At 49.6% G+C, this 25,866-nt stretch overlaps 3 protein-coding genes across 7 annotated transcripts in view; 2 read left to right on the top strand and 1 right to left on the bottom strand.

The window, feature by feature from the left end:
* The first annotated feature begins 2,968 nt into the window (after window positions 1-2,968).
* LOC112648810 (eukaryotic translation initiation factor 3 subunit L-like) lies at window positions 2,969-4,900 on the top strand. Of its 2 annotated transcripts, XM_025430668.3 has the most exons (2): window positions 3,232-3,309; window positions 3,381-4,900. In XM_025430668.3, exons 1-2 carry the CDS (start codon window positions 3,232-3,234, stop codon window positions 4,710-4,712), a joined length of 1,410 nt encoding a protein of 469 aa, XP_025286453.1. In that variant the 3' UTR covers window positions 4,713-4,900. The 2 variants fall into 2 exon arrangements, with proteins under 2 accessions (XP_025286452.1, XP_025286453.1); XM_025430667.3 differs by having other exon boundaries at window positions 2,969-4,900.
* A 7,789-nt stretch (window positions 4,901-12,689) lies between these two features.
* MIXL1 (Mix paired-like homeobox) lies at window positions 12,690-15,409 on the top strand (the record flags this gene model as incomplete). The annotated part of the gene is made up of 2 exons (XM_025429664.3): window positions 12,690-12,917; window positions 13,904-15,409. Coding segments are annotated over 2 exons (534 nt in total), but the record flags the coding sequence as incomplete, so codon positions are not given.
* Window positions 15,410-18,445: 3,036 nt separating this feature from the next.
* LIN9 (lin-9 DREAM MuvB core complex component) overlaps window positions 18,446-25,866 on the bottom strand; it is an 80,048-nt gene continuing 72,627 nt past the window's right edge. For all 4 annotated transcript variants that reach the window (XM_025430663.3, XM_025430662.3, XM_025430664.3 and 1 more), the window contains 4 exons: window positions 25,280-25,405; window positions 20,809-20,988; window positions 20,567-20,664; window positions 18,446-19,881 (listed from right to left, as the gene is read on the bottom strand). In XM_025430663.3, the coding sequence (XP_025286448.1) occupies window positions 19,776-19,881; window positions 20,567-20,664; window positions 20,809-20,988; window positions 25,280-25,405 (510 nt within the window). In that variant the 3' untranslated portion in view covers window positions 18,446-19,775. The remainder of the gene's footprint in view (window positions 19,882-20,566; window positions 20,665-20,808; window positions 20,989-25,279; window positions 25,406-25,866) is intronic.

Here is a 25,866-nt window from a genome sequence, read left to right as displayed (position 1 = left end):
CACCTCTCCTGGGCCCAGAGGCCCAGGGCCATGCATGCAGCAGGTGGGGTGTTGCTTCCAGCATGCTGAGGATGAGGTGTGGGTCAGCACTTAGGGCCTTCACGGGGCTCAGCCTGGCTGCGGCCTGGCCCCCATCATCCTGCAACATTCCTGCCTTTATGTCCACACTCTTCTCCCCAAGGCTTTGTCCTAATGCACCTACACTCTGCCTCTGCCCCTTGTGTAGGGAGCTCCCCAGGGCTCCCACTGAGCTTACTCCATTCTGATCTGGTGGCTGGGGCTCGTGGGGCCTGAAGCCCAGACACCCATCGTGCCCACTCTCCACACCACCCCAAACTCACCTCCTGTGCCTGTGTTCACAAAGCAGCGGACCCTACCTTCCCAGAGCCATGCTCTTGTCCTCAGGTTCAGTATCTTCTTCCACTTCTTTCTTTCTTTAAAAGATTTTATTTACTTTGAAAGAGAGAGAGAGAGAGAGAGAGCGCGCGAGCACATGAACAGGGGGAGGGGCAGAGGGAGAGGGAGAAACAGGCTCCCCGCTGAGCAGGGAACCTCATGTGGTGCTCAATTCCAGGATCCTGGGATCATGCATGACCTGAACCAATGGAAGCCACTGAACCCACTAAGCCCCCCAGGCACTCCCTTCCACTTCTTTCAAAGACACTGAGTTTTGCTTTTTTTTTTTTTTTAATTTTTTTTAAAAATTTATTTATGATAGTCACACAGAGAGAGAGAGAGAGAGAGAGAGAGAGGCAGAGACACAGGCAGAGGGAGAAGCAGGCTCCATGCACCGGGAGCCCGACGTGGGATTCGATCCCGGGTCTCCAGGATCGCGCCCTGGGCCAAAGGCAGGCGCTAAACCGCTGCGCCACCCAGGGATCCCTTTTTTTTTTTTTTTAACTTCTCATTCTGGAAGAATCTCAAACAGTAGAGTGGATGGTATAGTCAATGGTCCAAACCCAGCTTCAACTGTTGTCAATTCATATCCAATTTTGCTTCTTCTGGATTCCCCTCTTCTTCATCCTGCCCCCAAGCTACATTATTGTGGAGCAATCTCAAACATTTTATTATTTCTTCTGCCAGTATTTCTATGTATTTCTGAAAGACAATAAAAATACAGCAAATCACTATCATAACTAAAAAAAAAATTAATCGCAATTCTCTAATATCTCATAGTTAATGTTCACATGTCCTAACTAGTCCTAGACATGAATTTTTCTTCAGGCACCTGGGTGGTTCAGTCAGTTAAACACCTGACTTGGGTTTAGGTCATGATCTCAGGGTCCTGGGATCAAGCCACCTGTCCTTGGGCTCTGCGTGGAGTGGGGAGTCTGCTTGTCCCTCTGCCCCTCCCCCTCCACTTGTGCTCTTTCTATCTTTCTCAAAGAAATAAATATTTTAAAAAACAGAAATGAATTTTTCTTTTTTAAAGACATCTCTGTGTCCAGCGTGGGGCTTGAACTCACAAACACAGGCATCAAGAGTCACATGCTCCACCAACAGAGCCAGCCAGGTGCACCAGAAGTGAATTTTCACAGGTGGTTTGTTCACATCAGGATCCAAACATTGCATCAAGTTGATAGGGCTCTTTGGTCCCTGTTAGTCTATAGATGGTTCTCTCTCTGTCTCCCTCTCTCTCCTATTTATTTGATGAAGCGGCTGACATTTGTCCTGAATTTCCCACAGTCTGGGTTTTGTTGATTGCATTGCTGTGGCAATGTGTGAGCTGTTGCTAGTCCCTGTACTTCTTCGAAGCTGGTAGTGAGTTCCAATAGCCGGCTTACACTCGGGTTCTTTGGGGAGAATGATGCATTCATAGGCGGTGATGTGTATTTCTGCCAGGAAGGAGAGCTAGCAGCCAAGCTGATCATTGCTCAGGCTCATTACTTGACTGGAGGCTGCAAAATGAGGATGTCCTAACCCTATCATTCCTTCCCTGTTTATCAGCAGAGCACTTCCATAAGGAGAAACTTTTCTTTCTTTCTTTTTTTTTTTTTACCATTTTATTTATTCATGAGAGACAAGAGAGAGAAGCAGAGACATATATAGTCAGAGGGAGAAGCAAGCTCCCTGTGGTGACCCTGATGTGGAACTCGATCCCAGGACCCTGGGATCACGCCCTGAGCTGAAGGCAGACACTCAACTGCTGAACCACCCAGATGAAACTTTTCTTTATCAACAGTTTGTTTACCTTGAGCTACAGTCATACAGAAAAGGCAGGACAAATACTTGCTTCATTGTTTACCAGTTCTTAGTATACAGGATTTGTTCCCTAAGACAAACAATTTTTGTTTTTTATGACCATTATGAAATAACAGAGAGATATATATGTGTGTCTATCATCTATCTATCTATCTATCTATCTATCTATCTATCTATCTATCTCCTTTTTTTTTTTTTTTTAGTGCGAGAGCATGTATGTGCATGGCACATGAGTGGGGAGGTTGGCAGAGAGGGAGAGGGGGAGAGAGAAAGAGAGAGAGAGAGAGAGAGAATCTCAAGCAGGCTCCATACCCAGTGCAGAGTCCGACGAGGGGCACTATCCTCATGACCCTGGGATCATGACCTGAGCTGAAACCAAGAATTGGATGCTTAACTGACTAGGCCACTCAGGTGCCCTGATTCTAATATATTTGATATGTTTCAACCTATTCATTATTCTTACTGATATTCAAGTCATCCTGTTCAACCAGTGGGAGCCTTTGCAACTTATTTCCTGAGAAGCTAGCTTAATAGTTTTTGTTTTGTCCTCTGCAGATATGATCGACTATTCCAGACTCATCCATTTGCTGCCTCTGACCTAAAATGAGCCATTTCTCACGGAAGGCCCAGTGTAAGGGGACCCTCCTCCTCGTCCTGGTCCTGGAGCTGAGTGCCTGGCCCAAAGTTGACACTCAGAGCATATTGACTATAATCTGAAAGAGGCCTGCATCATTTCCTCTTCCGCTGAGAGAGTGGAACTGTTTATTTAAAACCCTACATCTTGCTCTCCGGAGGTGCTCGTGAGCCCAGAAGCCATGTCTTACCCCGCTGATGATTACGAGTCCGAGGCTGCTTATGATCCCTATGCTTACCCAGGCGACTATGATATGCACACAGGAGACCCAAAGCAGGATCTGGCTTACGAACGTCAGTATGAACAGCAGACCTATCAGGTGATCCCCGAAGTGATCAAAAACTTCATCCAGTATTTTCACAAAACCGTCTCGGATTTGATTGACCAGAAGGTGTATGAGCTGCAGGCTAGTCGTGTATCCAGCGATGTCATTGATCAGAAAGTATATGAGATCCAGGACATCTATGAGAACAGCTGGACCAAGTTGACTGAAAGGTTCTTCAAGAATACACCTTGGCCTGAGGCTGAAGCCATAGCTCCACAGGTTGGCAACGATGCCATCTTCCTGATTTTGTACAAAGAATTATACTACAGGCACATATATGCCAAAGTCAGTGGGGGCCCCTCCTTGGAGCAGAGGTTTGAATCCTACTACAACTACTGCAATCTCTTCAACTACATTCTTAATGCTGATGGTCCTGCTCCCCTTGAACTACCTAACCAGTGGCTTTGGGATATCATTGATGAGTTCATCTATCAGTTTCAGTCATTCAGCCAGTACCGCTGTAAGACTGCCAAGAAGTCAGAGGAAGAGATTGACTTCCTTCGCTCCAATCCCAAAATCTGGAATGTTCACAGTGTCCTCAATGTCCTCCACTCCCTGGTCGACAAATCCAATATTAACCGGCAATTGGAGGTGTACACAAGTGGTGGTGACCCCGAGAGTGTGGCTGGCGAGTATGGACGGCACTCCCTTTACAAGATGCTTGGGTATTTCAGCCTGGTGGGGCTTCTGCGTCTGCACTCCCTTTTAGGGGATTACTACCAGGCCATCAAGGTGCTGGAGAATATTGAACTGAATAAGAAGAGTATGTATTCTCGTGTGCCTGAGTGTCAGGTCACCACATACTACTATGTCGGTTTTGCATATTTGATGATGCGTCGCTACCAGGATGCCATCCGGGTATTTGCCAATATCCTCCTCTACATCCAAAGGACCAAGAGCATGTTCCAAAGGACTACATACAAGTATGAGATGATTAACAAGCAAAATGAGCAGATGCACGCGCTGCTGGCCATCGCCCTCACCATGTACCCCATGCGAATCGATGAGAGCATTCACCTGCAGCTGCGGGAGAAATACGGGGATAAGATGCTACGCATGCAGAAGGGTGACCCACAGGTCTATGAGGAACTTTTCAGTTACTCGTGCCCCAAATTCCTGTCACCTGTGGTGCCCAACTATGATAATGTGCACCCCAACTACCACAAGGAGCCCTTCCTGCAGCAGCTGAAGGTGTTTTCTGATGAAGTGCAGCAGCAGGCCCAGCTCTCCACCATCCGTAGCTTCCTCAAGCTGTACACTACCATGCCTGTGGCCAAGCTGGCCGGCTTCCTGGACCTCACAGAGCAGGAGTTCAGGATCCAGCTCCTTGTCTTCAAGCATAAGATGAAGAACCTAGTGTGGACCAGTGGCATCTCTGCCCTTGACGGTGAATTTCAGTCGGCATCCGAAGTTGACTTCTACATTGATAAGGACATGATCCACATTGCAGACACCAAGGTCGCCAGGCGCTATGGGGATTTCTTCATCCGGCAGATTCACAAATTTGAGGAGCTCAATCGAACTCTGAAGAAGATGGGACAGAGACCCTGAGGACATTCACACTCTTGTTAGGAACTCATTTTAGGGTCTTTGTAGGTGGGGCCTATTTTTGTCTCCATGAAGCCTTTGCCTAGATCAGCCATCAGCAATTCAGCTGAGTTGAAGTTTATTTGGATTAAGGACTATTTGGATTTTAAATAAGTCTCAGTAAAAGATCTTCTTTGGAAAAAAAAATAAAAATAAAAAATAAAACCCTACATCTTAAAAAAAAATTAAAATAAAACCAGACATCCTGGTGCAAATTAAAATGAAATAGTATCTCCTTGGAAGTGCCTTCTCTCCTATGTCCACTGACAGTCTGTGTCTGATCGGACCAACTTCAAGTGGTATTTTACTTGCTCAGATGTCCCTCATCTGTTGTGGGCAACAATATCCAGCAAAGGGTAGTACTGTGGAAGTACACACCCACTGCTTGCCGGTCTGGAACCAATCTTAGGTTACACTGGCTATCTGCTAACACTTTAATAAATTATTTGGGAGTAGAAAAGACAGGTATTGGCAGATTCTGTGTTCTCCTAATGCCTCTCTCTCCGCTTGCCTTTGTCCAGGGTGAGCACACGCAGGATATGTGATATACACTAATTCTGTACCAGACCATGTCCCACACAGAGTCAGAGAACTTTTGAAGCAAAGTTTTACCATATGGTGGAAGAGGACAAAATCGTCAAAATGGAACGGGGTTTGAGTCCAAAGTCGATGTGAAAGACGCCTCAAAAAGCTTTCACCAGGGACACCTGGGTGGCTCAGTGGTTGAGCGTCTGCCTTTGGCTCAGAATGTGATCCCAGGATCCTGGGATCGAGTCCTGTATCAAGGTCCCTGCAGGGAGTCTGCTTCTCCCTCTGCCTGTGTCTTTGCCTCTCTCTGTGTCTCTCACAAATAAGAAAATAAAATCTTAAAAAAAAAAAAAAAAAGCTTTTACCACCTCATGTGCTGGCATGGCCACTTCTGAAGAAAGACCACAGCAAGGATTGGCGCCCTGATCCGTGGCCCCATCCGTGGCCCCATCTGGGTGGCACTGTCCAGTGTGGAGATGAGGTCATTATTTTGATGATCCAGAGCTCTGTTTATTTTATTTTATTTTTATTTTTTTTAAAGATTTTATTTATTTATTCATGAGAATGCACAGAGAGGAGAGAGAGAGAGGCAGAGACGCAGGCTCCATGCACCGGGAGCCCGACGTGGGACTCGATCCCGGGTCTCCAGGATCGCGCCCTGGGCCAAAGGCAGGCGCCAAACCGCTGCGCCACCCAGGGATCCCCTAGAGCTCTGTTTAGAGATTTTTTTTTTTAATTTATTTATGATAGTCACACACAGAGAGAGAGAGAGAGAGGCAGAGACACAGGCAGAGGGAGAAGCAGGCTCCATGCACCAGGAGCCCGACGTGGGATTTGATCCTGGGTCTCCAGGATCGCGCCCTGGGCCAAAGGCAGGCGCTAAACCGCTGTGCCACCCAGGGTTCCCTAGAGCTCTGTTTAAACAACACAAAATGAGAGTCCAGAATTCAAATCTAGTGTCTGATTGTGAGCCAACTAAATACCTCTTTGTATCTGCATATGAACAGTTATCAAAGAAGAGGAATTTGCTGGCTGACGACCTGAGCTGTCCTGGTGCATACAGTAGCCACTGGCCACATGAGGCTGCTTACGTTTAAATCAGTTAATGTGAAATAAAGTTAAAAAACAAAAAACAAACAAACAAAAAAAACCCAGTCCAGGGGCATCAGGTCCATCGAAAGTGTCAATGGGCATGCTGTGGAAAGAAACACAGACAAAATGTACAGTTTGAGGACCAAATACTCGGCTGTCCTTTTGGTGCTTCCATCATCAAGCATGTGGACACACACCTGGAAAATCAGTGGTCTTCTCTGTCTGAGGTTACGCTGTTCCTTTAACTTCCTTGCTTATGTGAGCCTGGGTGATAAAACACTACCCAGAGGCTTTGGGTAGAAATATTTGAAAGAAGACACGGAGTCATCCTTTAAAAAAAAAAAAAAACAAAACTCCCTGTGTTGAGCTCCAAACCTACACCTCGCTTGTTATTTGAATTTATTTGATGTTAACCTAACAACAAAAGAGGCCCCTCTTAACCTTTTATCACTTTCCTGGCGCATTGATACCTTTCAGGGGATGTGGTCTCTCAATCTCTTGTAACCTCTGCTTCTGGAATACACTTCAGAAACTCCAGAGGCTGGGGCAGCGGGCAGAGAGGAAGTCAAAGCCAGGATCAAAGGAGCCCACAGCTCAGGGGCTCAGGGTGGAAGCAGAGCCATCAACTCTCCTTTTCCCGGTTCTCTGGTCAATAAACACCCCAGCTCCAGCGAGGGCGTGAGGGCTGGGTCTCAGGCAACGCCGCCGAGGGCCAGACCTGAACAACAAAGCCGGGAAGACGGTACTTAGCACTTAGAGAGGAAAGGCAGGTGGCTGTGATGTTTGGGGGAGTCAGCAACAGGAGCTGTGGTGGGAAATGTGGAGGATGAGCAGGATGGGGTCACCCCGAGGGGCTCCTGCCTCCCCACTGGGGCTGCTCCAAATAATTATATATATATATATTTTTTTTTTGTTTAGCTTGTTGCTTTTCTACTGCCTCTTTACCGGCCATCCCTCAGGATACAGGGTGTGTCTCCGGGGACTGTCTCCTCTGTCACCTTGGGCTTCGGGCTGTTTCAACAAGTGTTACCCATAGACCAAACGCAAATAAGGACTGAAGCCCTGAGCAAGTCAGGTGGTTGAGCAGAGCTCAGGTGTGCAGGAGACCCCCTGATGGCGGCGACCCTTGCCTTTGGCTAATCCTGAACTTAGGTGAGGTGTGCTATCCTGGAACCGGTAAACTGGCTTTGGTGCAGGAAGGTTCCTTCTGGAGTCTATTAAAAATATACTTAGGGGCACCTGGGGGGCTCAGTCAGTGAAGCGTCTGCCTCCCCCCCCCCCCCCCGCTTATGTTCTCTCCTTCGCTCACCCTCTCTCTCATATAAATAAATAAATTTTTAAAAGTACTTAAATTTCACAGATTATGTTTTGGGAAAATAATTTGCAATAATTATTTTTTAAGATATTGTCAAGGATCGGGCTCTTTCTGTTTTCCATTTGGGTAAACAGGTATAGAAGAATTAGCAAATATTCAGTGTATGCCTGCAGCAGGATAACTGAGTAAGGAATCTAGAACTTGGGTTTCATGGAACCTGCTTATGATTTTAGAGGTGTCTGTCACAGACAAGAGGAGCAGAAAGTACCTGTGATTTTGAGTGAATGGACACATCCGAGCTTCTTTTTTTTTATTTTTTAAAGATTTTATTTATTTATTCATGAGAGACACAGAGAGACGCAGAGATACAGACAGTGGGAGAAGCAGGCTCCCTACAGGGAGCCCCATGTGGGATTCGATCTCAGGACCCTGGGATCAAGCCCTGAGCTGAAGGCAGATGCTCAACCACCAAGCCATCCAGCGCCCCCACATCAGAGCTTCTGAAGAAAGCTGTGGAAGCTTATAGTTTCCTAACCTACCTGATCAGGGTAAACCCTGGAACTGGGAAATCCATTCCTGGTGAAGCAGTATCTCTTTCCAGATATATTGCTCGCACCCTCTGCTTCAGTTTCATAACGCTAGTTTTATAAAAACATTCACATTTTAACAGTTTTCCCACTAATTTTTTTCTTTCTTAAGGATCCAACCCAAGACGCTTTGCCAGCTCAATGGGTAGAACATGTGACTCTGGATCTTGGGGTTTTGAGTTCCAGCCCCGTTGGGTGTAGACTTTACTTAAAAAAAGGGGCGGGGGGATGCCTGGGTAGCTCAGCGGTTGAGCACCTGCCTTCGCCTCAGGATGTGATCGAGTCCCACATCAGGCTCCCTGCATGGAACCTGCCTCTCCCTCTGCCTATGTCTCTGCCTCTCTCTCTCTGTGTCTCTCATGAATAAATAAATAAAATCCAGGAAAAAAAAAAGGACCCAACTCAGAATATCACTTTGCATATAGTCATCTGCATATAATTTAAAAATCATAAGAAAGGGATCTCTGGGTGGCTCAGCGGTTTAGTGCCTGCCTTTGGCCCAGGGTGTGATCTTGGAGTCCCAGGATCGAGCCCCACATTGGGCTCCTCGCATGGAGCCTGCTTCTCTTTCTGCCTGTGTCTCTGCCTCTCTCTCTCTCACTCTGTGTCTCATGAATAAATAAACAAAATCTTAAAAAATAATAATAAGAAAGCAGCACCAAGGAGTGTAAAAGGAAGCCTCCCTCTCCTATTGCTCACTCCCAGTTTCAATCCTGGGTTTCCACTGTATTCCCACCAAGGTGGCTCCTTAGGTATATACAAGCACACAATTAAAACTTCATTTAGAGCAAAAGGAAGAGAGAAGGGGAAAGGCTGAAATCTTATTGCAATATGGAGGATTATGATACCACAAGCTCCCCAGAAAAGTCAGGAAGGAAAACACTTGTTGGCTGGGTCTGCAGGAGGAGCAGGCCGCAGCCTAAGTGCTGGCACCTCTTACTGCCAGTTAAAAATGCAGAAAAGGCTGCATATGCAGGTTGCTCCATCCAGCCATCCCCTGTTCCACCCATGACCAGACTGCTGGTTCCTCTGGGAAGGTCCACCTTCAGGCCTGTGGGGCCCCACAGGGAGCAAGTGCCACAGAGGAACAGGGCTGGGATGCAGGACTAGGGGGTGTCCACAGAGCCAGAAACTTCCTGTGGCTCCTGACCGAGGCTGTTTCTCGCTTGCTGGATCCCCTCCGCTGTTAGACCTCAAGTGGCAGCAAAGCTCTGCCTTGGACAGAGGCTGGTCTTCTGGTCCCAGTAGCTTAGCCACAGCTAGGGAACTGGGGTCTGCAGGGATCTGGCTCCATCACCACTGCCTGCGACTGGGACTCTGATGAACCCAATGAGCCTGCAAGACAACCCTGGAGACTGGAGGGGGGGGGTTTGCCCTCCTTCCTAAGGTGCAGGGGGACTGAGCGGTGAGCACAGGAGTCTTGTCTGAATTGTCAAACTATTCCTGATCCGTAAAATTGGGATGGGAATACCTGCTTCATAGGAACATATGCCTCACACAGGGATGCTTCATAAATGTTCTCAGATGGGACGCCTGGATGGCTCTCTTGGTTAGTTGTCGGCCTTGGGCTCAGGTCAGATCTCAGAGTCCCGGGATGGACCCCTGTGTGGGGCTCTCTGCTTGGTGGAGAGTCTGCTTCTCCCTCTGTCCCCTCTCCCTCCCCCTGCTCATGCTCTCTTTCTCATTCTTCTCTCAAATAAACAAAAAAAAAAACCCACCTTTTTTAAAAAACGGGGTTTGGGTTAATGAAAGAATGAGTGAGCATAGTAAAACAGGGGGTCTGACCTCTCACCCCTTATGCCCTCTGCCTGAAGACTGCAATGATCCCGCAAAGGAAAAGGAGGGGAGGGGATGGGGGTGAAGATAGAGGAGCAGGCTGGGGACCGGCTGGGCTGACTGTTAGAGTCTCAGGGTTTGACACCCAGCCCCTGGCACCCCTGTCACACTCCTGGCCCCCCATCCCCACCCCCCTCCCCCTGGCCCCCGAGAGAGAATCAGGCACAGAGCTTCTGGCCGCAGCAGGCTTTCTGCTCGGATGCTAGGAAAGCCCACGCAGGACGACAACACCCCAGGCCGTCCCGGGGGGCCTCACAGCATCCCAGAATGGGTAGCCAGGCAGGGACAGTGCCTGAAGGCCCCTCCCAAAGGATAGCCACCTTGCAGAGTCCTGGCCAAGTCGGGGCTGCGGTTCTGGGAGCAGGAAGCCGGGCTCCTCCCCTGCGTGGAGCAGTTCGCAGGCAGGACCCACTAAGGGAAGCCAGGGGCATCCTGCGCACCGGCGGCGGGGAGGGTCTGGCGCCGGGGCCTCCCTGACCGCCCGCCCGCGGCGTCGGACGGCAGGCGGGCTTGGCGAGCGCCGCTGGAGGCCCAGGCCAGGTCCCGAGCCTGTAACCCAGGGCGCTTCCAGGCGGGCCGTGCCCAGGAGACCCTCCGGCCCCCCCAGAAGGGCCGCCCCCGCTCCAGGCTAGGTCTCGGCCTCCCTCGGCGGCCTCTTCCTCCGCACCCCCCACTCCCACCCCCAGTCCCGACTCGGGATGCGCCGGGGAGGCCTGCGGGACCACCGGGTACCGGGTCTGGCACGTAGCGGGGTGTGTGTGCGCGGGTCGGTAAACACCTCCGGGGACGCGGACGCGGGCCTGGGTCGCTGCCCCGGCCTGGTGCGGCGCCGAGGGGCGGCCGGCCCGGGATGTGGATTGGGGCCGGCGGGGCGGGGCGGGGGCATCGCTGGGGGGGGTGATCGGGGGAGGCCGGGGCCGGCGGGGCGGGGGCATCGCTGGGGGGGGTGATCGGGGGAGGCCGGGGCCGGCGGGGCGGGGGCATCGCTGGGGGGGGTGATCGGGGGAGGCCGGGGCCGGCGGGGCGGGGGCATCGCTGGGGGGGGTGATCGGGGGAGGCCGGGGCCGGCGGGCCGGGGGCATCGCTGGGGGGGGTGATCGGGGGAGGCCGGGGCCGGCGGGGCGGGGGCATCGCTGGGGGGGGTGATCGGGGGAGGCCGGGGCCGGCGGGGCGGGGGCATCGCTGGGGGGGGTGATCGGGGGAGGCCGGGGCCGGCGGGGCGGGGGCATCGCTGGGGGGGGTGATCGGGGGAGGCCGGGGCCGGCGGGGCGGGGGCATCGCTGGGGGGGGTGATCGGGGGAGGCCGGGGCCGGCGGGCCGGGGGCATCGCTGGGGGGGGGTGATGGGGGGAGGCCGGGGCCGGCGGGGCGGGGGCATCGCTGGGGGGGGTGTGATTGGGGGAGGCCGGGGCCGGCGGGCCGGGGGCATCGCTGGGGGGGGGTGATTGGGGGGGGCCGGGGCCGGCGGGCCGGGGGCATCGCTGGGGGGGGTGATCGGGGGAGGCCGGGGCCGGCGGGGCGGGGGCATCGCTGGGGGGGGTGATTGGGGGAGGCCGGGGCCGGCGGGCCGGGGGCATCGCTGGGGGGGGTGATTGGGGGGGGCCGGGGCCGGCGGGCCGGGGGCATCGCTGGGGGGGGTGATCGGGGGAGGCCGGGGCCGGCGGGCCGGGGGCATCGCTGTGGGGGGGGTGATTGGGGGAGGCCGGGGCCGGCGGGCCGGGGGCATCGCTGGGGGGGGTGTGATTGGGGGAGGCCGGGGCCGGCGGGGCGGGGGCATCGCTGGGGGGGGTGATCGGGGGAGGCCGGGGCCGGCGGGGCGGGGGCATCGCTGGGGGGGGTGATCGGGGGAGGCCGGGGCCGGCGGGCCGGGGGCATCGCTGGGGGGGGGGTGATGGGGGGAGGCCGGGGCCGGCGGGGCGGGGGCATCGCTGTGGGGGGTGTGATTGGGGGAGGCCGGGGCCGGCGGGCCGGGGGCATCGCTGGGGGGGGTGATTGGGGGGGGCCGGGGCCGGCAGGCCGGGGGCATCGCTGGGGGGGGTGATCGGGGGAGGCCGGGGCCGGCGGGCCGGGGGCATCGCTGGGGGGGTGATCGGGGGAGGCCGGGGCCGGCGGGCCGGGGGCATCGCTGGGGGGGGTGATCGGGGGAGGCCGGGGCCGGCGGGCCGGGGGCATCGCTGTGGGGGGGGTGATTGGGGGAGGCCGGGGCCGGCGGGCCGGGGGCATTGCCGGAGGCGGGGCAGGATGGGCGGGGGTCGCCGTCCGTGGGGGGGGCTAAGTTCACGCCTCCCCTCCCCCGCGCGCGGCGGCGGAAGCGGCAGTTCCCACGGCGTCTGGCGGGGCTGGGGGCGGGCCGGCCCCTCTGGGGCACACGGGCCTCGGCGCGCCCGGCCCTTTGAGCGCGCCGCCGCCCCTCCCTCGCCCGCGCCCTATAACCCGGGGTCCTGGCCCCTCGGGCTGCGCACTCGCTGGCGCAGCGATGGCCGCGGCTCGGTCCCACCAGCTCGGCTTCGGGGCGGCCCCCGCCCTCCCGGCGCTCCCCGCGCCCCCGCCCGGCCCCGCCGCCCCCGCCGCCCCCGCCGCCCCGCCTCGGGTCCCGGGCCCCTTCCCCGGCTTCCTGGGTGCCCGCCCCGCGCCCCCCACGTGCCCCGCGGGCGTGCCCGCCCCGTCGGCCTCGCAGCGCCGCAAGCGCACGTCGTTCAGCGCGGAGCAGCTGCAGCTGCTGGAGCTCGTGTTCCGCCGGACCAGGTACCCCGACATCCACCTGCGCGAGCGCCTGGCGGCGCTCACCCTGCTGCCCGAGTCCAGGATCCAGGTGAGCCCCCCACCTGCCGCCCCCGGCCGCCCAGGGCGTGAGGTCGGTACGGCTTCATGGGGGCCCCTGCAAGGGTCCGAAAGTCCACCCCGAGCAGGAGGGTGAGAAGGATTTTCGCACTTTTACCTTGTTGGGGAAGAGACAGGTGAGGTGCGGTTGGGGCTTCCCGTGGTGGGACACTGACTCTCCGAGTGGCCCCTGCGCCCCCGAGGCCACTTTCCTGGGCGGGGTGTCTTGGGCCTGGAATTTTGGTTCGAAGGGATGTGACTTCTCGGGGTAAAGCCTGAAGCACGTGGAGCTTCTGGTGACACTTTGAAGAATCCGGTGATTTAGATCGGAATCCTGCAGGTTGCTGTGGACGCGCTGCCGTTTTGCGCGCGAGTCTGCAGCGTGTTGGCCTGTGACACACGCGCTTTTAAGTACGAGTCCTCGGTGTAACCCTGGCGGGAGCGGGCTTGTCTCCCGCGTCCCCGGTGGAATGCTTGTGGGCTCCCGCAGTTGGCACAGAAGCTGCTTAAGAGGACACCCTCAATATTGGCGGGGAGACGGTGAGCAGAAACATCCACAGAAGTCAAGTCCGCAGAGCAAAAACGCCTTCTTGATTGACCTGACAAGGGGCTATACTTCCAGAAATTGAATTTCTAAATTGCTTTAACACCTGTCAGTCATCTTCAAGCATAGAAGCATTTCATTCTCAAATTCTAAGTGCTTCTCTTTTGCCCCGCCCCCCCCCCCCCCCCGGCTTTTCATTGCAGACATTGCAGGTAGAACTGTGTGGTTTTTCCCATTTTGCGCCTGGGAATGGGGAAGCAGGGCGAGCCTGGGGGCCTGAACCCCTGCCTGTAGACTGGGCCACGTGGGCCCCGTGCTTTCTGAAAACGCTGAGGCTCTGGTGCAGGGAGCCAGGGCCCGTTGGACTGGAACTCAGGAGCCTGGAGCTGGCGGAAGGACTCCAGCCCCTAGCAGCTTCTTTCTCCCTCTTCCAGGTGTGGTTCCAGAACAGGCGCGCCAAGTCCAGGCGGCAGAGCGGGAAATCCTTCCAGCCCCCCTCTGGGCCCGAGCTTTTCCTCCACCAAGCTGCTCAGGAAGCGGAAGCGAAGCGTCTGAAGCCGCAGCTGCCTCTTGAAGTGGACGTGAACTGCCTGCCTGACGCCAACAGTGTTGGAGAGGGCGTTTCCCACCCCAGCAGCCAAGGTCAGAGCTTCGGAACCTATTCTCCCCTCTCCGATGACGCTGGCTCAAAGCTGGACTCATGGGAGGAACACATCTTTTCTACCTTTGGTCACTCTTGAGTCAGGGCGAGGTCAGGATAAGCTCTGAGGGGCTGTCACTGAGTGGGGCGACACATGTCAGAATGCTGTCCCTTCTGGCTCCCATGCTGGGGACACGCGCGTCCTGGCCTTGGTGGGGGTTTTCACCAGCGTCTCTTGCCTGGGAAGCTCCCTCTCCTCAGCCCGTGAGCCTGGACCCGGTTCTCCTTCCTCCGAAGCCCCCTCCCTGCCAGGCCCTCAGTCTTCAGACCCGCGCATCTCCAGATCTGCGCCCCTGCTCCTTCAACCGTCTTGCCCTCACCTTCCGTCCTGCCCTCACTTTCCAAAGGGCTTTGTCGGAACCCCTTGCGCCCTTCACAGGAACACTGCAGCCAGGCTTCCTTTCCCCCTGGCCTTGAACTGACTTGAACCCCGTCCACGCCCTGTCCCCGAGACTTACTGCTCTTCTAGGTGGCCAGTCATCTTTAGGCTCGAGCACGGCTCCAGTGATTCTGCACGCAGATCATTGCAAGAGCCCCCTTGACATCCCCTGGCTTTTCACACATCTTCTCTTTAGAAATCTGTAGTAGCCTCCAGTAGCCACCAGATTGAAAAAACCTTCTGACCCTTGCAGACAACCACCTGACACCTCCAGCCATCAGGGCAGCTGTGCAGAACTCAAGGTCACTCGTGCACGGCTGTGCCTGTCTCCGGCCCTCCTGATTGTCAGGGACCTAATGAGTACCTGGTTCCTTCAGTCACTCAAAGGACCCCCCCACCCCACATCTGAACTGTCTTCTAATCCTGATCTTACTTACCTCTTACTCCAGCCGCACCAGCACTGCCTGTAGCACTTGCCATTGTACCTGGTGCAACTTGGGTGGGTTATTAAATGCTTTTCACAAATGCTTCACTGTCATTCTGTTGAAATTAGTTCTGTCCTTTGGATTGCACGTTGTGCAGTACGTCACCCCACAATTGCTTGGCACACATTGCGTGGCCCTGAAAACTGTGGAAGAACAGAGTCTCTGCAGATGTAGTGGATCGCTGGAGGTCCTTGGGTCATCAGGCTGCTGTGCTGAGGGCTCATTAAGAGTGTCACATGAGTGTCGGTTTCAGATTTCTCTCACTTTATGTATTTTCAGAATGTGCAAACCTAAGGAGGGCACTTGATGGGATGGACACTGGATGTTATACTATATGTTGGCAAATTGAATTTAAATAAAATATTTTTAAAAAGGATGAATTGGCATCTGAGAACAACAAAAAAGAACGTATGCAAATTAGTGTCTAAGCCTGAGATAACTTAAAATCTTGTCTTGATGTTTTGAGGGTTTTTCAAACTTCTGGGGGTCTGGGGAGACCATTTGTCTATAGGGTGGCCGGGGGTGTATGGGTCACTCAGGGGGAGGCTTGCAGGAGCCGTGGGTGGAGCCAGGACTCCTGTCTGGGTGTTGCTAGAACAGTCTGAGTTCCTAAGAGTGTCTGGGAGATTAATACAGGCCAGTTGCCCTGGTAAGTGTTATTCAGATGACTTGCCCTTTTCAGAGAAGTAGCCAGGAGACAGTTCAGGCTTCAGTGGCAGATCTGACCTCTGTACCCTTGGAAACGCTCTGAAACTAGACAGGAGATGGTAAACATTAGTTGTGATTATTTACATGCTCACGGTTTGCCATGTGGAGCTCAGAACTCAGCGACGTGGAGCTCAGAGCCTCGGGTCTGTGGGTGAGGACTGGCAGGAGGTTGTCACAGGGCTGCCTTCTGCTTTCAAATCTGGACTTGACCCACCAGATGTGAGGCTACATTCATATTCACGAGATGGAAAACCTGATGCCCAGAACTTACAGTCCATTCAGGGTCACATGTAAAGGTAAATCTTGTAATTAGCTTATGAATTATATTATTCACTTCTATTGCGTTGTTTTCCCCAGCTAACACCTACAGAGTCTACAAATATATATATATTTTTAATAGATTTTATTTATTTATTCATGAGAGACACACAGAGAGAGAGAGGCAGAGACACAGGCAGAGGGAGAAGCAGGCTCCATGCAGGGAGCCCGATGTGGGACTCAATCCTGGGTCTCCAGGATCACACCCTGAGCTAAAGGCAGCTCTAAACCGCTGAGCCACCCGGGCTGCCCAAAGTCTACAAATATTTAAATCTTGTCATTTTTAATTTTTAAAAATTGTGGGACCCTCCAAGAATGTTAGCCTGCACCTCTCTTGAACTCTTGAGACCCTAACTGCTAAATGTTACAGGCACTGGATTTAATTCTTGGGACTGCGTATGAGGTAGGAACTATCAATGTTCTTAGAGCGTAAGAAAGTTTTGGGACGCCTGGGTGGCTCAGCAGTTGAGCATCTGCCTTCTGCTCAGGGCATGTTCCTGGGATCTGGGATCGAGTCCCACATCGGACTCCTTGCCGGGAGCCTGCTTCTCCCCCTGCCTGTGTCTCTACCTTTCTCTCTCTCTGTGTCTCTCATTCATGAATGAATAAATAAAATCTTAAAAAAAAAAAGTAAGAAAATTTTGTGGTTCATAGTCACAAGTGATCAGTGACAGCCAGGACGCAAAACTAGGGATCTGTCCACCGAGTGTCAACCAGCAAATAATGCCTTCTATATTGCCTGGGCCTTTAAGTCAGGACCAGGATTAGTGAGGATGCTTAAAGACAGCTTATTCTAGTGACACTAACATCACTTTGAGCTCTTTTGAAACTTGTTGGTTCATTGCACAAACATTTGCTGCCTATAAGCAGGCACTTTATTGGGGCTTGGAAATAAAATAGTAAGCCAAGCCAGAAATGGTCCCTCCCCTCACGGAGCAGAGAGGCCAGGACACAGACAAAAGAAGAAATATAAAATCGCGAATGTGACATGCGCCACACGGAGAGGTACATGAGGACCTGGAGGTGTGTCGTGGTGAAGGAAAGCTTCCTGGAGAAACTTATGTACAGGATGGTCAGGGGATAGCAAGGTGAGGAGGGAACTGCAGGTGCAAAGGTCCTGGAGTACAAAGCAGGGCAGAGAAGTCGTTGGGGGACATCAGACCACACGTGGCTTTCTAGTTCTGAATTTGCTCTGAGAGCCTAAGACCTTAGATGGAGAGAACATGAGCAATTCTGCATTTTAAGACCATCAGTCCTCAAGGCTGCAGTGGAGGGGGCAGAGTGTGTGCTGCAGAGAAGGGAGGGGCACCGCTGACCAGGTGGGGGGTGCCTGGGGCTGGGCGGAGAGGGAGAACTAGTGCCATTGGCTCAGAAAGTACGTGAATTCAGGAGAAAGAATTTAATAGGCAAATCTTTGGGTAGATTCTCAACACTAGCGAGTGAGTCTGGTGTTGGGAACTCACCGAAGGTAATTCAGAACCAAACCTACACAGCAGCATGTGGTGTGCTAGCTTGTTTGCTGGTATGGCCTGGAGAGGTCCCTAGAGCTCGCGAAATGTGCTGAGTGGCAGCAGCATTGTTCAGATGAACGTACGGCTGCCCCAAAATGACTGGTTTGAGCAATATAGATTTCTTCTTCCCTGAACAGAAATAAAATTCAAATACATTCTTGGGTACAGTTCTAGCCACCAATGCACGGTGGTCCTGAAAGGCGTGAGCAGAGCTGGGTGATGTGTATTTAAAATGAGGCAGAATTTAAATGTGATGAGTCAGCCTTAAGAAATTGACCCAAAAAGTGAAAAGTGTTGACATAATTCTAGCAGCCTCTCACTAGGTCTACAGTAAGCCAAGAGCTGGCCTAAGTGTTTTTTCAGAGATTTGTAGAGATGGAAGGACCTCTCCCTTAATCATATTGGATGATATTATAATTCAAAATGACTTGGTAATCAATCTGTGGAAATCACAGTTCCTTAAAATATTTATTTAGGGAGCTGGGTGGCTCAGAGGTTGAGCATCTGCCTTCGGCTCAGGTCATAATCCCAGGGTCCTGAGATCGACTCCCATATCAGGCTCCCTGTGTGGAGCCTCGTCTCCCTCTGCCTGGGTCTCTGCCTCTCTCTGAATAAATAAATAAAATCTTTAAAAAAAAAAAGGGTTTTATTTATTTATTCATGAGAGACACAGAGAAGCAGAGACATAGGCAGAGGGAGAAGTAGGCTCCTTGCAGGAACCCTGATGTGGGACTCCATTATGGGACTCCGGGATCATGACCTGAGCCAAAAGCAGACGTTCAACCACTGGGCCACCCAGGTGCCCCCCTTAAATTTTTTTAAATTGAAGGGATACTTACCGACTTGTATTAATCAAATGAAAATGGTAGTCAATATTACTTTTCATAGATCAATTTATTTAGAATTACAAATATTAAGAATAAAGGATTTATGCATTTCTTAATTAACATAACAGTTTAGCTAAATATAAACTCTGCACTAAAGTTTTGCAGTGGCACCATACCAACAAAGAATATGGAAGCATTTTTAAACTATACAAAAATTTCAAATGGAAAATAATCTTGTTTTAGTTTTATTATACATTAACATATAAAAAGTCCCATCTTATGAGACATCTAAAAGAATCAAAGCCACTTCTACAGCTATATCTTAAACTCCAAATCTGAAAACAATTTTATTATAGTTTGACTTTATAATATTCTATATTAAAACAAAGAAAATTCCAAATACACACTTTTTACAAGATTAACATTTTAGGCAGGGTTTTTCCTTTAAAAAACCAAAAACAACAAAAAACCCCACAACCAAATACAAACCTTTTTTTTCTGCATTTCACAGCACTGGTTATTATATTTGTTTTCCTTATAAAATCTTTTGACTTTATAAATTGTGTATGGTTGGATTTTAACCAGTCATCTGGTTCAAAAGTTGTGCAAATAAACAAAATATGAAAATAGTGTGTTATCAGTCTTTTAAATAAATCTCATAACAATAGCACTTTTTGCCCTGAATTGACGGGAAAGTCATGCCAAATCCACTTGCTGAAATTTAGCATTTTGCAAGTCATTTTTTTCCTGCTCCTTCATTTTCTTTCAAAAGACAAACAACAAAGGTTTCTTTTATAAATTATGATAAATTAAAATATTTATTATTATAAAATGATCTCTAGACCCATGTCATACCGCAAGTACCCATCATGTATACTTAAGTCCATACTTCCCAGCTATATTCCAGTGGCTTCCTCCAAGGGTGGACGTGCCATCTCTCGAGGGTGACCTCTTTCAAAGACAGAGAGTGACGAGCTGAGGGAGCCTGAGCTGTCATCTGGTCAGAGCTTCCACACCGTGCCACAGACATGCAAGAAGACCGCGTTTCTGCATGTTCTCCCCTGAAGCTGCTATCTGCGCCTGTCGGCCTGAATTCATGCACGTTCAGAAAAGGGTCAGCACACTCTTCCATGAAAGTGTATTACGTTCAGACATGTTCAGTTTAAAAATACTTGCTAATAAACATGTAACGTAAGCAATGCTACTGCAGCCGAGTAATAAAAGGAAAATAAATAGAATGCTGGTCAGCAACGCTGGTTTAAGAAGCAGTACAGTATGTTAAATGCCTTATCTGTTTCCCAGCACTTGGGTTATTTGGTGTTGGAAGCCTGTGTGAAGGAAGAACAGCGTCTTATGCTGCTGGAGCCATGAAGTCGGCTCAGTCCCTGTTGGTGTCATTGGCTGCAAAGGCATGCAGGTTTCCCATCTGGCTCAGGCCACTCTGAATGTGGGCAACATGGATTTCCACATTATTCTGAAAGCAACTGAAAAAGGCACATGGTTAACTGCTTTATTTCACTATGTTAGGAAAATACTTTTTAAAAAGGAAGAGCTGAGTTTTAGTCCCAAGCCCAGCTAAGATAATGATCCCAAGGAAGGACGAAAGCTCCCATCCCATCAGTTCCCAGTCTGCAACAGTGGCGATGGGAAGAGCTGCTGGAGGGCATCCCTGGGTGGCTCAGCAGTTTGGTGCCTGCCTTCAGCCCAGGGTGTGATCCTGGAGTCCCGGGATCGAGTCCCACATCAGGCTTCCTGCATGGAGCCTGCTTCTCCTCTGTCTGTGTCTCTGCCTCTCTCTCTGAGTGTTTCTCATGAATTTAAAAAAAAAAAAAAAAAAAAATATATATATATATATATACACACACACACACACACACACACACACACACACACTGGAAGGGGCAAAGGAACCGTGGGAGTGTGGGCAGGGGAAGGCTCGCTCTCAGACTGGGGAAACTACTCAGCGGAACCTCCAACCCAAACCCAAACATAAACAAAATCGGTGTGAAATCTCTGTCTATAGATGGGATATAACTGAAGAGCTCTCTTGTAATTTCCTTACAGGATAAAAATTATATGAATGCTTCACAAATATGCCTAATTCTTAAAACTTGTACTGAAAATCACCATGAACTTCTAGAAATGATTAGGGTCCACCTGACCAATTACCTGATATTAGAAGCATCTATCGTACTCTTGATATCATTTAATGAATCTGTAAGTGATTTGAACTCGAAGGAATTCAGGTCTCCTCCTTCTGCCAGACACTGAAGGAAGAAATAGTTCAAAATTTAGTTAAATTATAGTTCAAATACAGACACACCCAATACAATCTGTGTATTAAAATTGTTTAGCAACAAATTAGTTTGTGTAGGTGTTGAAACTAAGAAAACCTTTTCTCTGAGATGTACCTTAATTTGTAATAAAATAGCGGTAAGCCTGGAGATTAAATCTGTCAGATTTTCGTTCTCAACACAGGGCTGTCCAGTGGAGGAGTTGGCATGCCGGACAATCTCCTGTGCTTCCTCCTCACACCTCCGTCTCATGTCTGTGGGCTGGTCTGCAGGCTGCAGGCCCTGGTCTGGAGCAAGCTGGAAACAGAGGATTCGACCATCAGATGTACATTCATAAGGCCAGAATGTTTTCTGTGTGTTTGTGCCTTGTTTTCTTGGTTGTGGATTGTTATGAAACTAGCACTTATAATGAAAATGGGCCTCACCCGACCTTAGAAGTGATTTTCTCCAACAGTTTTCTTGATTTGTTTTATATTTTTGGCAACCTTTAATTTTGATATAATTTCAAACTTCTAAAAAGGAACAGAACAAAAGTATCTTGAAACCTTTTATCCAGATTCACTGATTATGGTTTATTCTGTGTGGCAGTATTTGCTCTCCCTCCGTGTCATAGATATAATGTCTTCCCCTAGGCTCTTTGAGAATAAGCTCCAAACACTGAGCCTCTTTACCCCTAAATTACTCCAGCTTCCATTTCCTAAGTACAAGGATATTCTCTCACATAACCACAGGGCAACTGTCACAATCGGGAAATTTATCACTAATAGAAGACCATATTCTTTTTTTTTTAAATTTATTTAGGGGATCCCTGGGTGGCTCAGTGGTTTAGCATCTGCCTTCGGCCCAGGGTGTGATCCTGGGGTCCTGGGATCGAGTCCCGTGTTGGGCTCCCTGCATAGAGCCTGCTTCTCCCTCTTTCTGTGTCTCTGCCTCTCTCTCTCTCTCTCTCTCATGAATTAATAAATAAAATCTTAAAAAAAAAAACTTATTTGGCAGAGAGAAAGAGAGCATAAGCGGGGAAGGGAAGAGAGAGGGAGAGGGAGAAGCAGACTCCCTGCTGAGCAATGAGCCCTATGCGGCACTTGATCCTAGGACCCTAGGATCATAACCTGAACCAAAGACAGACACTTCACCACCTGAGTCCACCAGGTGCCCGAAGACCATCTCCTAACAGGGCACATGCACGTTCCATCATCCATCCCAACAGTGTCCTACACATAGCTCTCCCTCATGAAAACATCTGGTTGCCATGTCTCTGTAGATTTGTTTATTCTGGAACAGTTCCTCTTTTGTGACCCTGATATTTTGGAAGAGTACCAGTCAGTTATGTTGTATGCTGTCCCTCAACATGGGTGTGTGTTTCCTCATGATTACACTGAAGTTATACATTTTTGGGGAGGAACACTGTTAAGAGTGATGCTGAGTTCTTGCTCAGGGCATCATGGTCAGGAGGCACCTGATGTCGATCTGCCCCGATATGGGCAGTGCTACCTCTTACCACGTGGTTGAGCCAGTCAGGTGCTGGCCAGATCCACCTCCCCAACCTGAACAGGATCCTCCCCTTTGTAATGAGTAAGCACTTGTGAAGAAAGATTTGGAGGCTCCTTGCCATCACACATTTATCTGCTAGGTTACCATGGGTCTTGATGTTACTGGTTATTAGGGTGATGGCTCCCAGATGCCCTTTGTCTCACTCCTATCATTCCTTCTACAGTTACTAGCTGATATTTTACCCTAAGAAGTTTTCCTTAAAAGTTCACTGGTTACTTAGTGAATGTTAGTAAGGACTCATGGATTCTTACTTTATTCAAAAGGCTGTCATCTCCAAGCATACTTACTTATGCTGAAGCCCACAATGCCCCAGATCTAGTCAGTGGGGACCCACTCTGTCTAGCTGGTTCCACTGGACACATTACCTTAACCTGGGGGCACAGCAACATGGCCTGGGGTTCCTCAACCTTCTCTGCTCAGGCTCTGGGATCAGTCGCTTTTTCAAGCTCTGCTTCCTTTTATTGGAGAGCAGCATTTGAAAGCCAAGATGGGGTGTTGGGGGTGCTCACTGCCATCAGGGTGTGTGCTTCTGGGCTCTCTCGGCATGTGCCTATACACATACATACACACTTGTATCTGTGTCCCAGAAAGAAAATGAATCTTGGAGTCAGACCAAGTCTCCTATTCTGAGCCAACACCACGGGGTTCGTCGTAGTCTCCCCTTCTTCAGAGCTGCCTCCTCCAGAGGCAAGAGAGCAGACCTCCCTGGTCCACAATATACTTAGTTTCTCATTTGCTCCATCCTGGAATGCAGAGTTTCAGGACTGTGATTCCACATCACCAGGAGCAAAAACCTTACTAACCAGAGGTCAATGTTTATTTAAAGTTCGATTTACCCTCAGACTAAAGGTCTAAAAATACTAAGTTTAGGTCATTTGGATTCATTTTTGTCTCCTTTAGTGTTTATGTCATTCCTCTGACACAGAGTTGGGTTCATTTATTTCTACTTATATTCCATTTTAGAGTTCATCTGTATTTGTTGAGGAAATACACACTCAGAGAAATGTCACTCCCCCTCACTCCCCAATAGCTGCCCCACCCCCAAGTTAGTTCTAGTTTATCCTTCCTGTGTTCATTCTCAAAAACCTAAGCAGTTATGTGTTAATTTTATTTTTACATATTTCTCTTTTCTCCAAAGGTAACACTTAAAATATATACCTTTGTACTTAATATATCCTGGAAATCACTCCGTATCAGGAAATAGAGAGAGCTTCCTCGTTCATTCTTACAGCAGCAAGGCACTCCATGGTGTGAACGTACCCTAAGATATTCAGCCAATTCTCTATGTATGGGCATTTATGTTTTTCCTAATATTTGGCAATTTCCAGGAATGCTGCAATGAATAACCTTGTCTCTAATACTTCAAAAAAAAATTCGAATTGTTTTTAGGGGCTATGAACATTCTAATGCATATCTTTTGGTAAATACAAGTTCACATACGTATTTGATATATATATTAGGAACAGAACTGCTTAATCATAGAATTCTCTGCATTTATTTATTTATTTATTTTTAAAGATTTTATTTATTTATTCATGAGAGACACAGAGAGAGAGAGGCAGAGACACAGGCAGAGGGAGAAGCAGGCTCCATGCAGGGAGCCCGATGTGGGACTTGATCCCAGACTCCAGGATCACACTCTGGGCCGAAGGCAGGCTCCAAACCATTGAGCCACCCGGGATCCCTGCTTTTATTTTAAAATCAGTATTGTAGGGGCACCTGGGTGGCTCAGTCAGTTAAGCATCTGACTCTTGGTTTTGGCTCAGATTGTGATCTCAGGGTTGTGGGATCGAGCCCTGTATTAGGCTCCATGCTTAGGAGGGAGTCTCCTTGGGATTCTCTCTCCCTCTTTCCCCCTCCCCACCCCTGCTTATGCATGTATGCTCTTTCTCAAATTAATAAATCTTTAAAAAATAAAATCAATATTGTACTTCCCCAAGAGCTTTGTAAAAATTAAGTCATTTTACTTCATTGGAAAATGAGCCTATCACAACAGGCCTTGTGTGTATACTGCAATTACACAAAAAGATTGATGAGCAGCCCATTTCTACATGTGTCATCAGCTTTGTTATGTGCTGTCTTAGATTGCTTGGTTTGTGTCTCTCATGGGTTAGTTGCTAGTCTGGAGGGGGAAATCGATTTGCTAGGATAACACTTATTGCTATGTGGGTGGCAACTACCAGGAAAATAAAAAAAAAATAAATTATAATAGATGGGTAGAGGAATGATCAAAATATCCTCAGAGTTTAGTTAGCGGCAACCACAGTTCATTTCCCTCGGTTCAAAACAGGTGGATTGATAACGTGGCTGGTGGCAGATCTCTGGGACTTAACTAGGAAGCTAGAGTCATAAAGAGCTGCTGAAGAGCCTCATTTCATAAATTGAGGTGGCTCACTGGAAACATTAAACCTCTAAAAATGCAAGTGCTGGAGCATTCTAAACTCATCGCAATCATTTAATTCTTATTTTGTTTTAAGAAAATCAAATTTTAGGTGAAATCATTGAACTGCGTTCCTATATATAATTTCATGTACATGTTAATAATTCACAAATAACCCTATGCTCTACATATTTGAAGTTCAAGAATCTATAGTTCTAATGTAAAGTCTAAAGAAGAAGGAAACAAAATTATATACACAGCATGACCATAACTTTGTGAGATAAAGGGCATATATATAAAAAAAAACTAGGGGAAATAAACCAAAATGCAGTTTTAAGGACAGTGGAATTAAGAGTTTAAGAGTAATCATTTTTCTGGATTTTTCTAAAGTTTTTTTTTAAGAGGTATACCATTTGTAATTGAAACAAAAGTCAACAGAGTCAAGAGCTTGCTGTGTGTAAAGCACTCAGATGCTGATGCTGTAACGAGTAAAAATGTAGTAAAATATGGTTATACTAAAGGACTTTATAATGATGTTGCTTTAGTTTGAGTTTTCTAAAATGTGAAACTATTTAGCTTCAAATAAAAGAGGGGTGGGCACAGGCCCTCAGGGGAAATTCATACCATCCTGTTGGACTTTATGCAAAGCTCACCTACCTCATAGCAGTATTGTTGAACTTTGTGCAAAACTTTGTTGAGGTCTTTGTTGAGTTGCTCCAACTCCAGAACAATCGTTGCATATCTCCGCTGAAATTCAATGCCAATGGGCATGGAATAGGATTTCTATAAGAAAAAAAATAAGTCAGATTTTGAGAAGGATTTTTTTTTGAGAGAGTGAGAGTGAGAACAAGAGAGAGAGTAAGAGAGAGAGCATACAGAAGGGGAAGTGGTAGAGGGAGAATCCTAAACAGACGTCAGCAAGGAGCCCAGCTCAGGGCTTGATCTCACGACCCTGAGAGCATGACCTGTGCTGAAATCAAGAGTTTGATGCTTAAGTGCTGAGCTGCCCAGGTGCCCCTCATAAGGATTTTTTTTTTTCAGCAGGGCACTTTCAATGATCTAACAGATCTGATATGTCCAAAACAAACAGAAGTTTATTAAAATTATCTGTACTCGGGATCCCTGGGTGGCGCAGCGGTTTAGCGCCTGCCTTTGGCCCAGGGCGCGATCCTGGAGACCCAGGATCGAATCCCACGTCGGGCTCCCGGTGCATGGAGCCTGCTTCTCCCTCTGCCTGTGTCTCT

Source organism: Canis lupus, chromosome 7 (assembly GCF_003254725.2).
Source record: "Canis lupus dingo isolate Sandy chromosome 7, ASM325472v2, whole genome shotgun sequence".
Classification (NCBI taxonomy): Eukaryota; Metazoa; Chordata; class Mammalia; order Carnivora; family Canidae; genus Canis; species Canis lupus.
This window is presented reverse-complemented; position numbering and strand designations above follow the sequence as displayed.